This window comes from Zonotrichia leucophrys, chromosome 7 (assembly GCF_028769735.1).
Source record: "Zonotrichia leucophrys gambelii isolate GWCS_2022_RI chromosome 7, RI_Zleu_2.0, whole genome shotgun sequence".
NCBI classification, from domain to species: Eukaryota; Metazoa; Chordata; class Aves; order Passeriformes; family Passerellidae; genus Zonotrichia; species Zonotrichia leucophrys.
In genome coordinates, this window is record NC_088177.1 from 26,416,564 (window position 1) to 26,431,802 (window position 15,239).

General features: G+C 37.2%; 1 protein-coding gene across 1 annotated transcript in view; it reads left to right on the plus strand.

The window, feature by feature from the left end:
* LRP2 (LDL receptor related protein 2) overlaps positions 1–14,832 on the plus strand; it is a 108,769-nt gene extending 93,937 nt beyond the window's left edge. The window contains exons 66-79 of the mRNA XM_064718583.1: positions 1,211–1,354; positions 2,093–2,258; positions 3,903–4,031; positions 4,704–4,924; positions 5,354–5,530; positions 6,047–6,166; positions 7,948–8,038; positions 8,593–8,660; positions 8,820–8,940; positions 11,208–11,337; positions 13,243–13,362; positions 13,458–13,565; positions 13,994–14,065; positions 14,521–14,832. Of these exons, the coding sequence (XP_064574653.1) occupies positions 1,211–1,354; positions 2,093–2,258; positions 3,903–4,031; positions 4,704–4,924; positions 5,354–5,530; positions 6,047–6,166; positions 7,948–8,038; positions 8,593–8,660; positions 8,820–8,940; positions 11,208–11,337; positions 13,243–13,362; positions 13,458–13,565; positions 13,994–14,065; positions 14,521–14,682 (1,829 nt within the window). The 3' untranslated portion in view covers positions 14,683–14,832. The remainder of the gene's footprint in view (positions 1–1,210; positions 1,355–2,092; positions 2,259–3,902; positions 4,032–4,703; positions 4,925–5,353; positions 5,531–6,046; positions 6,167–7,947; positions 8,039–8,592; positions 8,661–8,819; positions 8,941–11,207; positions 11,338–13,242; positions 13,363–13,457; positions 13,566–13,993; positions 14,066–14,520) is intronic.
* Positions 14,833–15,239: the final 407 nt, after the last annotated feature.

The following is a 15,239-nucleotide window of genomic DNA, read 5'->3' on the forward strand; positions in this document are numbered from 1 at the left end:
ACAGAAGGACTTTGGCCAGTGTTTCAAATCAGTCATTGGCTTTTTATCATACCACAGTGCAGTGACTACCATGTGTGGCAGTGCTTGAATAGGCAGAGTTGAGTCAGAAAATAATAGTAATATATCAGTAATAATAAAAATAAAGAGGTGAAGAAAGGAAAAAAATGTGACAATCATGCAGCATTATCTAAAAACCAAAAGCACTACTGTTTCTAGAAAAGTAGTTACCCTTTAACAGCTTTAAGAGCTAAGTCATAGACATATGCTGTGCCTAGTCAAATGGTAAAATCTTCAGAACAGAATGCCTGTGAGCAAACTGGCATGCTACTGGAGGCTTTGAAATCTAAAAATTATTTGTAATATGAAAAATGCTACAAGAAAATGGAGTCTCCAGGTTACCCATCCAGGGGCCTAGTTCAACAAATATTTACTGCTGAGTGTTATTGTACTGGAAATGCAAAGGACATTTACACTTCAGTTTCTGCCTGGCTGCCTGTTTATGCCTGTGTCAGAAATCAGTTCTTTGACACCCTTCTTCACAGGCTTTGTTCAGGAAGCATCTAGACACACAAAGTATTGAAGGCTAGGTGATAAAAGATAATATGATTGTAGCTGGTAACAGTGAAATTTGTTGTGCCTAAGTTCTATTTCTGTAGAATAGAACTCTGCCCTGCTTTGTCATACAATCTCACAGCCCTCATAAATGAGGGTATTATGGGATGTTATCAGGCTAACCCAGAATTAAACTGTGTCCAGGAAAACATTCATCTGAATATGGAGCCATTAGAATTCACAAACTTTAAGGTAGAAGTTGGACATGTCATGGCTTAAGGGACTGGCAATTTATTTGTATTTTCAAAATTTTTTGCTGTACTTTGAGGGGGAAGTGGAACCACGTAGTGTGTAGTGGCATTTTGGTTTTGAGATGTGATGATATGCCAACAATATAATTTTTAAGAATTTTTAAGGAATTATGTCTTTGCAAGGTCTATGGTGAAAGGGATAATACTACCCTCAGTGGTAAGCATTTCAATTTTTATGACTGTGAAGTTTGGATATCTCTGAAGCTTTAGAAGAGGCCCTAGATTCCCTCTGTTTCTTGTACAGATGCAACTTGTGAAAATCCCATTTAGTTTTAATTAGAAATGACTTTCATCTGTTTTTTCTAAAATGAGAAATACGTGAAAGTAAATTCATGATTGTTTCCCAGGTAATCCTCCATTGTTACTGCTGCCAGATAATGTGCGCATTCGAAGGTACAACATCTCATCAGAGCAGTACTCCGACTATATCGATAACCAGGAGCGCATCCAAGCCCTGGATTATGACTGGGACCCTGAAGGGATAGGCCTGAGTGAGTATGCTAATACTCAATCATGCAAGGGTTGGTTTAAAAAGATGCATTTCTGCAGCATGGGTTTTTAATTTACACTGGAAAGCAAAATCAGATTAGATCAACTGGCCAGGTCTCCATTGAATGAGCCCCTCCCTTCTGCTCATTCTCCAGCATCATGTGGTTTCTTTTAATGCTTTAATTTAGCTTAGCTGGATTTTGATCTGGTTTTCCTTTCATTTTAATGTGAGTTTAGCTGTAGAATTGTGGCTCTTTAGAATTATGCTGCAATAGAAGATTGTTATTAACCCCTTCCTTTTGCCTCTGCAGTTCCCAAACCTGGCCCAAAGTTCCCAAACCTTGCAAGGACTTATACTAAGCAGAAATGGCCAATAGATCCCTGTATTAACTTATTTTTTTGCTTATTCCTTGAGTTCCCTTTCTTTGCTCTTTCCACAGGGCCACTGTCCTGGGCCACACTTGCTCCTTAGGCTTATGAGAGTCTAAATTACTCTCAAAATCATGTGTAAAGAGCTAAGATCCTCTGCTCTTGAAAAATGTGATATATATTTCTTGATAATCTAGCTCAAGACGACTTTGGATATGTATCTTGCATATGATGGATGACTTTAGAATTTACACACTAACACAAGCTTACTCATGAATAAATAGGGCTGGTAACTTCACATAAGAGCCTCAGAAAAATTAGAATTTTTGAAAAATATGTAATTAACTAGAAATTTCTCATTTTTTTTTAAGGTATTGTGTACTTCAGCATTCTGGGACAAGGTTCTGAGTTTGGAGCCATCAAACGTGCTTATCTCCCCACGTTTGACAGCAGTAGGAACAATCCAACGAAGGAAGTTGACTTGAATCTCAAATACATAGTTAATCCTGATGGGTTAGCTGTTGACTGGGTTGGAAGGTAAGTACACTGAAAAGCTGAAAAATGCTTTACCTTCAATGTGTCAGTTGGTGAAGTTGATCAGGCTGTGCAAAATCCACTTTTTTATTCCTTCTGAATTGTCTCTGAATGTGTCTAGTCTGAAGGCAGGTCAGAACAATGTAGTAAGGTGTCCTTGCCCAGACAGCAGGTTAATAGGTGTTCATGTGGCTGACTGCATCACATGTTCTGTGCAGCTGGCAGATCAGTTGTGCATCAGTAAAGTGATAATACACTAACCTCCATATCAGATGGATTCTTCTTCAGTGGCTTAGGTACACTCCAGGGAACAAGCTTTCCTTGCTTTTGGAAAGAAAGCTCCCCAGCCCACAATAGAATTTTATCTTTTATCTTTGCTCATTCCTTACCAACCCTGTGCTGTATGAGCAAACCTAAAACAGAAGGAGCTCTTAAGTTTGATGAATAGATGTGTTTTCTCAGAAAACGGTTAGGTTTTTGTAATTGTGTTTCAGAGGTCTTTCTCTCTCTACTGACTGTGGGTTTTTTTAGCCTAAAACATGGTAATCTTTTAAACTTAATCATAGAAATCATGAGATCACTCCTTATGTTTATTACCTTGGAGAAGAGCTGGGACAAAGTTGGGCCTGACTCTTGGAAGTTCAATTTACGTTTACGGTGTCCTTTCATCTTGCGATACAGCTGTTAAAGGACATGGTGGACAGGTATAGCTGTAGCTCATGTGGCATTAATGTTGAGAGGAACCTGGTGCATCCAGGATACATATCACAAGCATCCTGGTGAGGCTTCAGCTTCATCTTGGTGAGCAACTTCAGCACTTCAAACATAGTGCTGCCCTGATTTCAGAACAATGTTGAAATGTACTTTAAAAAACTACATTTCATTATCTGCACATTATATAAAATGCTACACATGGTTTGAGACACTTAGTCTCACTGCTCATCTGCCAAATAGAAATTACAGTATTTTTTCACATTCCCAGGTCAGCTAGGAGATAATTTATTCAAGCAGAAGGCACCATATGAGTGAGTGCATAATAATGAGTCTGTTTTCTATCTAAGGTCAAAAAAATTATAAAGGCATGATGATAAAGATAAACAAAATTCAGGGAAGAGTAGACTGAGCACCCTGTTTATTAGGACTAAAAGCATTTTCATCTGATATGGGAACAATTTATTCATTAGTATCTCTGTCAGAAGACAACAGTCTAGAGAGGAGCTGTGAACTAATAAGCTGGATATCTCCAGAGCTGCTGCATAAATTACATGGTAAATGAATTTTTTACTTGTAATGAACCTCATAATCTCCTGAAAAACAGAGTCTTTAAAGATGCTTATTAGCCACTTCTGCTGCTTAAAAGTAACAATGAAAGTTTTCAGTAGTTCTTCAATGAAGATTATTTGACAGGAATCAGAAGTAGCTGCAGAAACTTTTTCACAGGAAGAAGACAAGTGAGCCAACAGATCACACACATTTGCTAAACTTGCCTATATTTAGGATCTGTTTATTTTATACAAGTTTTGTAATCAGTACAGGTTCATTATATTAATTTTCTTCAAGTTTGATAGAGTGTGTCTTAATTTTTTTATTCCTCTTCCAAGTGTAAACTATTTACTTTTGGAATGTTTTGTGTTTTATGCAATTCAGACATCTTTACTGGACTGATGCAGGAACTAATCGCATAGAGGTGGCAAAATTAGATGGACGCTATAGAAAATGGCTTATTTTTTCTCACCTGGATCAACCAGCAGCTATTGCTGTCAATCCAAAACGTGGGTGAGTATTGCAGGACTTACCAGAATTATTTCCAATGCTATTTGAAACCAAAAAACCCCACAGAGGTAATTTTTCAGGAAAGACTATGGGAATGTTTTCTGGAACTTCCTTTTACTAACATTGCAAAGTTTGTGAGCATGGGAAAGCATTTTAGGATTAGATTTAACATGGATGCCTGTTTCAGTGACAAGGCCAGATGGCTCAAATAAAAATCACTTTTCTAGATTATAATGTGCCCACCAAATTTCTCAGTTACTACTGAAACAGGGAAATAGATGGGATTGTCTCTTCACCAGCTCCAAGCAGGACAGTCATAGCCTCCTCCATGGGGAAAAGCAATGTAAATGCACTTGTAAATTCAGTAGCTGGGCTTGCTGCAACTTGGATTAAATGGTAGATCATGAGATATTGTGATATGTGTTTCTCTCCGTTGGAGTACAGCAGCAGAGCTCCCTGAAGTGACGTGGATGCTACAGCTTTATTGTGACTGATGGATGTTGTTTTGGTATTTATCGTTCAGTGAACTCTCTGTGACCTTCCCAATCACATCTGCAAAACATAAGTTGCTGAACAGCTTTTTTTTTCCATTACTGACCTTTTCCATGAAACTCCAAAGGATAATCACAGTGACCAAATTCTGAACTGTATCCATTTATCATTCTGCCCTTTCAGGCTCATGTATTGGACTGACTGGGGAAGGCAGCCAAAGATTGAATGTGCCTGGATGGATGGACAACAAAGACAAACTCTGGTCTCTGAAGACCTTGGCTGGCCAACTGGTCTTTCTATTGATTATTTGAACAATGATAGGATCTATTGGAGTGATTCTAAGGAAAATATAATTGAATCCATGAGACCTGATGGGACAGACAGAACCATTGTACTACATGGAGGTAAGACTGTACTATGCAATTAATAGTAACCAAGATGTGTGCTAAGAAGCACTTGGGCTTCACAAGTGGGGCTACTTTTGGGAGCTTTTCAAACATTAAGTCTTGGTAGTGTTTTCTCCTTTACACAGTGATCAATGGCACACACCAGGCTCAGGGATGCCTGGTAACTGAGACTCCCAGAGTGGATTTTGTGATCCAAATGGGAAACAATGTGAAAAACAGGATTCTTACTTTTTTATGTATACTATTAATCAGTATTAATCAGTGTGGGCACTGAGACATAAAAAGGCACATGAGGATATAAATATATGACTGCATGTGTCTTGAAATGAAAGCAATAAATCATGTATTTAAGCTGAAGAACAGCAGTTTTGTCATTCTACTGAAGATTTGGTAGCTGACAGTATGTTACTTGGTTCCTTTGAGAAGTAGGCAGTCCATACAGCCTTGATGTCTTTGAAGGCCATTTATATTGGATAGCTAAAGAACGAGGAGAAGTCTGGAAGAAGGATAAATTTGGAAATGGAGAAAAAGTGAAAGTTCTGACCGTAAATCCGTGGCTTACCCAAGTGCGCATCTATCACCAGCACAGATACAATCAGTCAGGTGGGTGATCAGGATCCCAGTGAGCCATTTCCTGCTGTGAAATTGAAGTTGGTATTGATGTCTGCAAAGAGCTTAGTAAACTTTTGATAATGTGTCTATTAGTAAATGATAATATTAGTTTCTGAAAACCTAAAAATTTTTTAGAGACTGACAAGTATTTTCTGCACACCCAAAATGAAATCAACAGTGGAACACCACACACTGGTCTTTCGAGTCTCTATAATATGATCCTGTCATTTCTCTTTTCTCCCTCCCTCACGAGAACAGTTGTAATGTATCTTTATCCTTGCAAAGTGCAGATCATTTCATACTTGGAGTAGTTTGTTCCTGGTGCTATATGGGCTCTCAGCAGCCATTGTCTCTCCCTTAAGAATGTAAGGGTGTAAGAAAAGGAGGAGAGAAGGCTTTAGTATAAATGTGCTATATTGACACAACTGACTGTGGAATTGCCCTGCCTTACCTGAGGAATATGCTGCATTGCTTCTTCAAATCTTTATCACTTTATCACTTTTTCAGTGCCTAATCCTTGTAAAGATGTCTGCAGCCACCTCTGCTTGCTGAGACCAGGAGGATACACCTGCTCATGTCCTCAAGGGACTCGGTTCCTAGAAGGCAGCAGCACGGAATGTGATGCAGGTAGAATAATTTTTCAAACTGGATATGAAAGCAACAGAAGCTTTTCTTTAGGAATACAAATACATTACTGAATTAGAAGTATGGAGAGATATGCTAACTGATGTAATAGATATTGGTAAGTCAGAATATCTGGCTTTTATTCTCAGTCATCACTGATTTGTGGTCATCTTGTACATTTTCTTTGATGTCTTTGCATGTCATTTGTAAAATGGATATAGGTCTAAAATATTTTTGAAATTTCAAAATATTTTTTTAAGAATGTCTTGATTTCAGAACTAAGAATTTCTGACAAATTATTGTTAATAATTCTGTAGAAGCTCTTACTTAGTTAGTATCATAGAAACTTAAAGTTTACAGAACTCAGGAGTGTGGAGAGAGATAACTTCTGGATAATTATACTCTGGAGAGTCTTTTAGGCACTAGAATTTCATGCTTGCAATGCATTTGTTGCATTGCAGCAAAACCCGCACAGTGTTTCCAGGAGCACAAATCAAATAGAATTTCTCAGCCTTTACTGAGAACAGTGAAAATACCACTGCAGAATTTCTATTTCTCTCTAGCTGAGAGTCTGCATTCTTAGCTTACAGTGGTGTAGGCGGTAGCCAGATGTCCTTGTACTTGTCCTTGGAATGTATCTTTAATACATTAATGATTTGTAGCATTATGTCTGGCATCTTTCCTATGGTTAATTTTCTCTGAATTATATTCTAATTGCACTGAAAGAGAAAATGTTATCACTTTGACACTGCCTTACCTCCAAATTACATTTTCTTAATAATTAGTAGTGATATTTTCTATTGCCATGTGATGTGAGCTGCAGAAAGAGGTTACAGTAATATGTAATAGTGAATGAATATATGCAATATGTGTTTAAATTAGGGATCAATAACTGTTGATTGCATTTGCTAATTGCTGTGTATTGCTCTGGAGACACTGAATTTGATATTCATTACTCACACTGCTTTATATAAAATGTTTGAGAATTAAGAAAACTGGGCTTGTGCAGTGACCAAACATAGTTTTTGTTCATATATTTAGTTTATTTGGCCCTATTGCAGCTACTGAGACACAGCCTGCAAAACCTCTGCCTTTCCTGTTTCTTGCACCTCATTTACTTGAAGGGAGTTTTACCTGTAAGAAACATTGTAGCAACACACTTCCTTCTTCTGGATGATAACAATTTTGTGATTTATGTCCTTCGTCAATCTATAGCGTGTAATAATGGCTCAGATCCACGGCTTTTCCTTAAGTACACTTTCCTGACAATATATCCAGAGCTCTTACTGAAGACTACCCACTTGATTCAGCATTAGAATAATGTTCTTCCTCTCTGTGTATTTCCATCTGTTGCTTTTCTTCATAAGTAATTGCATTCCAGTTTGGCCTTCTCTGTACAACTTCCTGCTGGTAGAATGGAAGAGTCTAAAAGAGAGAAAGCATTGCTGCTTTCTGAATGGAGAGGTTTGAAGGGTGGTGTTGGGCTGTATTGCATGGAAAAAAGACAGTGAGCAGACACACAGCTTTTGAGCTGACTGTGCCTACACTCTACTAAGTTGTTATGTTCTGAGAAGAGGTTTTGCTTCAATTAATTTAAACTGATTTGGCAAAAAAAATAGACACAAGAGCAACAACTTCATGTACTATCAAAACCAAAAATTCTGAAAAGCGGCCTGTGAGTTTGCACATGCATGATCTATAGAGACAAAGAAAATGCATTATTGATACTATTTAGTTTGTTGAGGATGCCTTGATAATGCATATGTGGCTTCTGAATTTTGCAGCTATTGAATCCCCTCCCACAATGCCACCAGCTTGCAGGTGCATGAATGGTGGAACGTGCTATATAGATGAAAGCAGCCTTCCCAAATGCAAGTAAGTCTGTATGTTGTTAGGGTAATCCTGGCTCAGACTGTGCTGGTTTAGTCTCATGCTTTGAAATCTGTTGGAAACACTTCAGAAGGTGTCATACACCTGCAGTAGCATTTTTAAAACAACTATGGAAAAACACATGCATAAAAATATCAACAAATAAGTAATGTAAATATATCAGTTTGGGGAAAAAAAACCCAAACAAATCCCAAAACCAAAAACCCAAAGAGGCAAACCTCTGAAAATTCTAAAATGTTATACCCCAAAATTACAACAATGGAAAAGTGACTCTCAATAAATGTAGCTTGGAACAGCCAGCAGGTGCCACCAGTGCTCCACTGAAACCAGACCTCTGACTCAGCACTTTTTATTTTCACTTTTAGTTCTCTGAATATAGGAGACATACTGTATTTACATACAGTGAGTGCAATATATAATTACTGAGCATGGAGTTAAAATTTCTGGGTTGTAGATAAACATTTCAGAATATAATCATAAAGCTGAGATCCCAAACTTAATAAAAGCCATTCAGTCAGCTGTCCTTCTTACATTTACAGATGTTCTTATGGATACACTGGGAATTATTGTGAAATAGGATTGTCAAAAGGAGTCCCTCCTGGAACAAGTAAGCTTCAAGAATATATTGCATTTGACATTTGAGCTAAGGAATTTGTAATGCCTCACCATGATACCTGTTCAGGATCAGGCTTTTAATTCTCTGGGTTCTTGTTTTGCACTGAACTATGCTTGCTTGAATGTTTTCTCATTCTCCTGTCTTTGGCAGCAGCAGTAGCAGTGTTGCTGACAGTCGTACTGATCATCATCATTGGAGTGTTAGCGGTCGGAGGCTTTTTCAACTACAGACGGACAGGCTCCCTTTTACCAGCACTTCCCAAACTACCAAGGTATGTTTGGAAGGCTTTCAGAGCAGGAATGGCTGTGAACTGGAAATGTAGATTTGTTTCTAATAATTGCTGAAAAATCAATTTTTGCCATATGCCCTTTCTGGTGGAAAATGGGAAGCGTAGGGTTGCAGTATCTCCAGTGAATTTTTCATTCCAGGCAATACCATAGCTGATGATTATTGTATAACAAAGGATGACTGTAAAACTCTTTGACATTCTAAATTAGCTTTTAATAATGGGCAATATAGAAGACCGTTCACCAGATCTGAAGCTGCATGTTCAGTTCAAAAAGATACAAAAGACCACAGTGAAATGTTTTCATTTTTTATAAAACTTTGACCTGAGATGAATTGAAGAGATCTTTTAGTAAGTGAAAGTCTGTACTCATCTGCAGTCTTGTATTCATGTGCTTAAAAATATGGCACATGTGTAGTGAACTTTTGTTCCCAATGCCTGAGACAATGCCTACACTGCTGACAGTCATACTGTTGAGTGAAAACCAGCTTTGTGAAATGTCATCAAAAATATTTGATGTTTTAAATCAAAGAAAGATGAAGGAAATATATTTTAAATTATTTAAAATTAATTTGTTTTAGAAAAGATGTCAGAATATGATGCTTTGAATTTTTTTAGCTTTAAGCTAATTATGTGTTTTAAAATGCATAAAAGCACATTTCATAGTCCTTGCACCAATTTCCCAGTTACAGCTCTTGACCCACTGTAGTAATTAAATCACTGTAGTCAGTAATGTGGATGAAGCTAAAACTGCTTCCTCACTGGAGGATTACACTGAACTAGTGACACTGAGTGAGCCCAGATGAACACAGCCAAGATAATTAGAAGGATGGAACAACTCTCCTACATAGAAAGGCTGAGAGAACTTGGTTTGTTCAGCCTGGAAAAGAGAAGTGTTAGAAGTGACCTGAGGATGATTTTCTAGTAGATGAAGGAAAATGGGGAGAGACTTTTTACAAGGGCACATAGTGACTGGACAAGGAGGGAATGGATTCAAACTGAGAGAGTAAGTTTAGATTAGATATTAAGAATTCATTCTTTGTGATAGTGGTGAGGCACTAGAACAGATTTCCCAGAGAAGTTGTGGATGCCTCATCTCTGGCATTGCTCAGGGCTGGGTTGGAAGGAGCTCTGGTTTAGTGGACGGGGTCCCTGCCAATGGCAGGGAAGTTGAAACTAGATGATATTTAAGGTCTCTCCATGAATCTGTGATTCTAATCCAACTTTTTCATGAGTTTATTTATTTCTGCCATATGTCTTAGTGCTGCCATTGCTCAATCCCTCTTTAAACTCGGAACTCATACCTTTACAGCAGACTCAACTCAGCTACAGCTTAGCTCTTGCCTGTGGTATGAGACCTGTCCATGTACAGGAACTGTAGCTAAGAGCTACCATTTAAAAATTGCATCAGCTGATGCTTACAGGGCCGACTGGTGACGCTTCCTGCAGCACCAGCTGTAGGAAAGAAGTCTAGCATGAGCCAGATCCAGTGAGGACATACAATGGACATGCAATTCCAGCACTTCTGCCTTCCTTCAAGTTAGGCAAATTTGACAAAATGAAACCAAAGATTAGCTATGGAGCAGTTTTGTAGTTAGATGGGGATGTTACATACTCAGGTTTCTGTGTGGGAATGTCCTGTATTTGGTTACTGATTTTATCTTTCACTTCTCTTATTATTTTTTAGCCCAACAGTGTGCTTTCAGACCGTTTCCAGTATTATTCATAAATATGTAGAGAGCACTTGTGGTTGTCATAAATCTATACACAGACTGAACATTCACTAGTATGAAAACAGTGTCTTGTAGATATCTTCATTATTTGCATGCAAAAATCTTCAGTATAGGTGTTGCTGGATTTATTTTGTCAAATTTCAGATGTGTGTTTTAAAAACCAGTTTCAATGAATTTGAGTAATTGAGTGGATCCATGCATTTGTCTTTAAGTCAACATTAAGTGTGTTCAAAATGTAGGTAAATTTAGTGAAATTTTATTTCATTGACATCATTTGATGTCTACATGAGCACACAAAGGTATTTGAGATGATTCTGAGGGGGCTAACTTAGGTTGAAAAACTCATTAAACTAATAAAGAAATACAACTTCTGATGCTAGCTTGCCAAAATTCAAAGTGATAATTATGCTTAGAAAAGCAAGTGAAAAAAACTTTATTATAAACTCTCTTTCTGTGTAATCTCTTCTACTTTCTTTTTATTTTTGTCTGTTTGTTTTTGTCTGTTTGGGTTTTTTATAGTTTGAGCAGTCTTGTAAAATCTAATGAAAATGGCAATGGGGTAACGTTCCGATCTGGAGCAGATGTGACCATGGACATAGGAGTCTCTGGCTTTGGGGGAGATTCAGCTATAGACAGAGCGATGCAAATGGTAAGGTTTAGTTCTCAAATAATTTTTTTAATTGTGTTCTTTTAATGTAATTAGTAGCTTATAGAAGGGAGCCTTTTATCTATAAAATGATAGTGGGATGATAAATGTGTTCTAGAAAAGAAGTGAACAATGATTGATAGTTTCCTGAAATAGCTTTTCGTAATTTGAAAGCAAGGACAAATATAGGATGTTCTTTAAAATAATGTGCATTTTTTGAAGATTTATATAGCAGAAATTAAGTCAATTACCCTCTTTTTTCTTTCAGTACATTCATGGGATATAAAGGGAATGACTAGACAAATGAAAGCATTGTAACAAGGAATTCTTTAGGATCTCTGTGCTCCATAGAACAGTTTAAAATGTGTAGTTTTCAAAACCAGATAGTATTTTAGAGCATTCAGAGGTAAAACTCACTCCTAACCACAGGATTCACTATTTTGTGCAATACAGTATAGATTTGAAAATTTCTTAGTTTATGAAGTTTAAGCAAATCACATTTAACAGTTATGGGGACATCATAAAGTGTAACTCTACTTAATGCACTTTTTGTTATGCACATCTGAGAAATAGCAGATCCCTGTGTTATTCCCATTTACCACAAGTACAGTGTACAAATGACTTGTAGGAAACAGATCATGGATATGTTTGAATAATAAGCACTTGCTGCCAAGCATAAGGTGGGAATTCCCTAAACTGATGGTGAATAGATATGAAATGCAACAGCTAAAGAAGATAAGCTCCTAGTATGACCTTTTCCTAGATGAAAACACAGTCATTATTAAAATTAGGCCGCTTGTGTAACAAAACATCCACATAAGCATTTTGGTAAACACTGGAAAAATAGCTTTAGGCTTGTATGTTACCCCAAATCTTCTCAATGCACAAAGAACTTGTCCATGCTTGGCATTTTCTGGCCTCATACTAACATACTGAAGCTCAAGCAATGCAGTTTATACCTTGCCAATAACAGGTCTGGATCCAGACTATCTCTGCTTATGTGGTGTTAGTTCTCCCTATGTAATCAGAGTATAAACAAAAAAATTGTTGTGTTCACTGGAAAAGAATTCAGAGGGTTTGGTGTACAGTAGTGAAGAACTGTGGGATATGCCTCCTAAAATTTTAAAATCATATATGCATGACTAGATGTTGGATATTTTTCCATGGGGCTATTCTTAGTCAGTCTAGTTTGAGGGAGCTGACAAGAGTTTACTGTGTTGTAAAAAGCCATATTCTGGTAGCAAAACCATGAATCCATTGGGCATGAAGCACTGTTTGTGAAAGTGAGGCAGGTTTAAGGGACTAGCTGCTGTACTATTCCTGTGCTGTTCCTTGCTGGTTCTGTCCTGAGGCTGTGTCAAAGAGCAGGACAAGTGCGTCTGGGTGGGGTTTTGTTTTCGTTCACCTCTCACCTGGTGTAACTCATCTGACATAACTGAGGGGACACACTGCTTTGTCTCAAAAAATACAGATATCCCCTTGCTGGGACAAAATTAATGAATCCCCTTCTCTTATATATCAGTTACTGCTTATTAATTCTTATGTCATTTTGAAGTCTAACTTGAAACATTTATTTGGATATTATTCCTCCTTTGATATCTCTTCCCTGTTGAAGGTATGATTTGTGAAAGTCATCTTTCCTCATCATAAAATGAGTCAAGTACTGAAATGTGGAGGGGGTTTTGTGCATCTAAGAAATGGGGTAATATTGGAACAATCAGTAGCCCAGGCTGCCAAGTCAGAGAGTAAAAGTAAATTGATGTGATTTTAACAGAAAAAGATTTTGTCTCAGCCTACATGAAAGTAAACATGTGTTGTTCCCCAAGATGAAGAGTCTGACTACACATTAATTCCTAAGAGTGTGGAGGTGTTTATTCCACTGCAGTTGTTGGGTTTTTTCCTCCATAGAATGAAAACTTTGCAGTGGAGTCGGGGAAACAACCAATCACGTTTGAAAATCCAATGTATACAACCAGAGATGGTGGAGCCAGCACAGCTGGTGCAGTTACAGTCATTCGGCCAACACTTGTAAGATAAATTTTGGCTTGACTTTCACCTTTCATTTTCCCTTATGACCACCTTTTCTTCTTTGAAGAATGTTGATTTTCTTCCTTCTCCTACAGGTAGCAGCAGCTGGTAGTGGGGAAAATGAAAATTTTGAAAACCCTGTGTATTCCTCTGGGATATCTACCAGCCCGAAGGAAACCCCTCAGAGTACAGATGCACCTCCGGTAGGAAGTTAAAATGCTCTAAGGCTGCCTTGTTTGTGTTCTGCTCCAGATCAGAAAAATTGAACTGCTAGAGAAGATGCAGTCAACTTAATGTAGTTTCATGTCCCTCAATAATTGCCCTTGTGTTGTTTTCAAGACAGGTTTTTCCTTTTTGATATACTTGTCTGGTATATAGGATCCCATGAAGTAATTTAGTAATTTTTGTTGCCTAGTCTTTTGTGAATACTTCTTTAGGTGAAATAACTTAGTAATCTAGCAAAAAAAGAAATTTGTGTTCCATGCTTAGAATTACAACCTAGTGATGTAAGAACATCCATCTCAAGTCACTGGGGTAGCAGTCAATGCAAGTGAAATCCAACACTGTAATGGCAGTTTCCAGAGAAGTTTTGAGAAAAATGTGTGAAGTTCTAATAATTTTTATGTTTCAGGAATCAAAGTGGAGTTTCTTCAAGAGAAAAAAGAAGCAAAACACTAATTTTGAAAACCCAATATATGCAGAGGTATTGTTTATATTATATAATTCTATTTTTCAGCTAATGTACTGATGGACTTTGTTCTTGCTTTCATAGGATAAAGATTATTGGTAGATTCTGCTGCTATGTGGAACAGCACAGAAATTCCAGTGCAGGTTAGAGAATGAAGTGGTTGTCTGAGGTTACTAAATGTCATGCACAATGAGGTGTTGAGCAGGCTCAGCTCAGGTGGCACAGCTGCTGACATTAAGCATTAGAGTAGAAGTTCCAGTGTATGGAGTATAAATTTCTAGTATTGCTTTTACTCAGCTGTACTATCTAAGGTGAAATTAGCATTTCATTTTGTTACAGATGCTGTTTTGCAGAAATAATTTATACCATGACATTTAACTTTAGGAATATTTATTTACTGTTTCTGAAAGCTAATATTGGATGTATGGTGCATTAGAATGTAAGGTTTTATTTTATGATTATTGTTTCAGATGGAAAAGGAGCAGCAACAGGACACAGAAAATGTCCCTACCCATTCTCCTTCACTGTCTCCCAAGATTATTCTGAAGAGAGACCAACCCCTAGCTTACACAGCAACAGAGGATACGTTTAAAGACACCGCCAACCTTGTTAAAGAGGACTCTGTGGTGTAACTAGGTAACTCATTTAGGGAAATTAGACACATCCATTTGCACATATATTTTTTATAAACAGAAGAGTAAGGTTCACATTCAAATGCTTTATAAAAAGATATACATCTCTTAGCCAGTGGCTGGAGATGTATGTTGAAACTATGCCTTGTTTTTTTGACAAATGCCAATTTCTATTTTTATGAACGATTATCGTGATGTACTATATGTATATCTTTGCACTGAAGCTGTCTGAAAGTAATGTTATAAATATATTGTACATTTGTAAATTTTTCTGAGATTATCTTGTTCAGTGATGTTGCTAGTAGAAATTTGTATGGAATCAGTCATATATTTAGGGCTAAATTAATTATATAAATGCTTAAAACTAAAAAAAAAGAGAACCAAACAAGGCAAATAAAGGAACATTACTGATTTACAGGGTCTTTAGAGTGTACCTTTAATATCAGCACCTTTTAAAAATTCTACTGGTGCTCTGGGCATCTTTGCCACCTGTTTTATATAGTACTGTATATAAAAATGGGTATCTCTTCCTCCTGTGTTAAACAAAAGATGAAAGA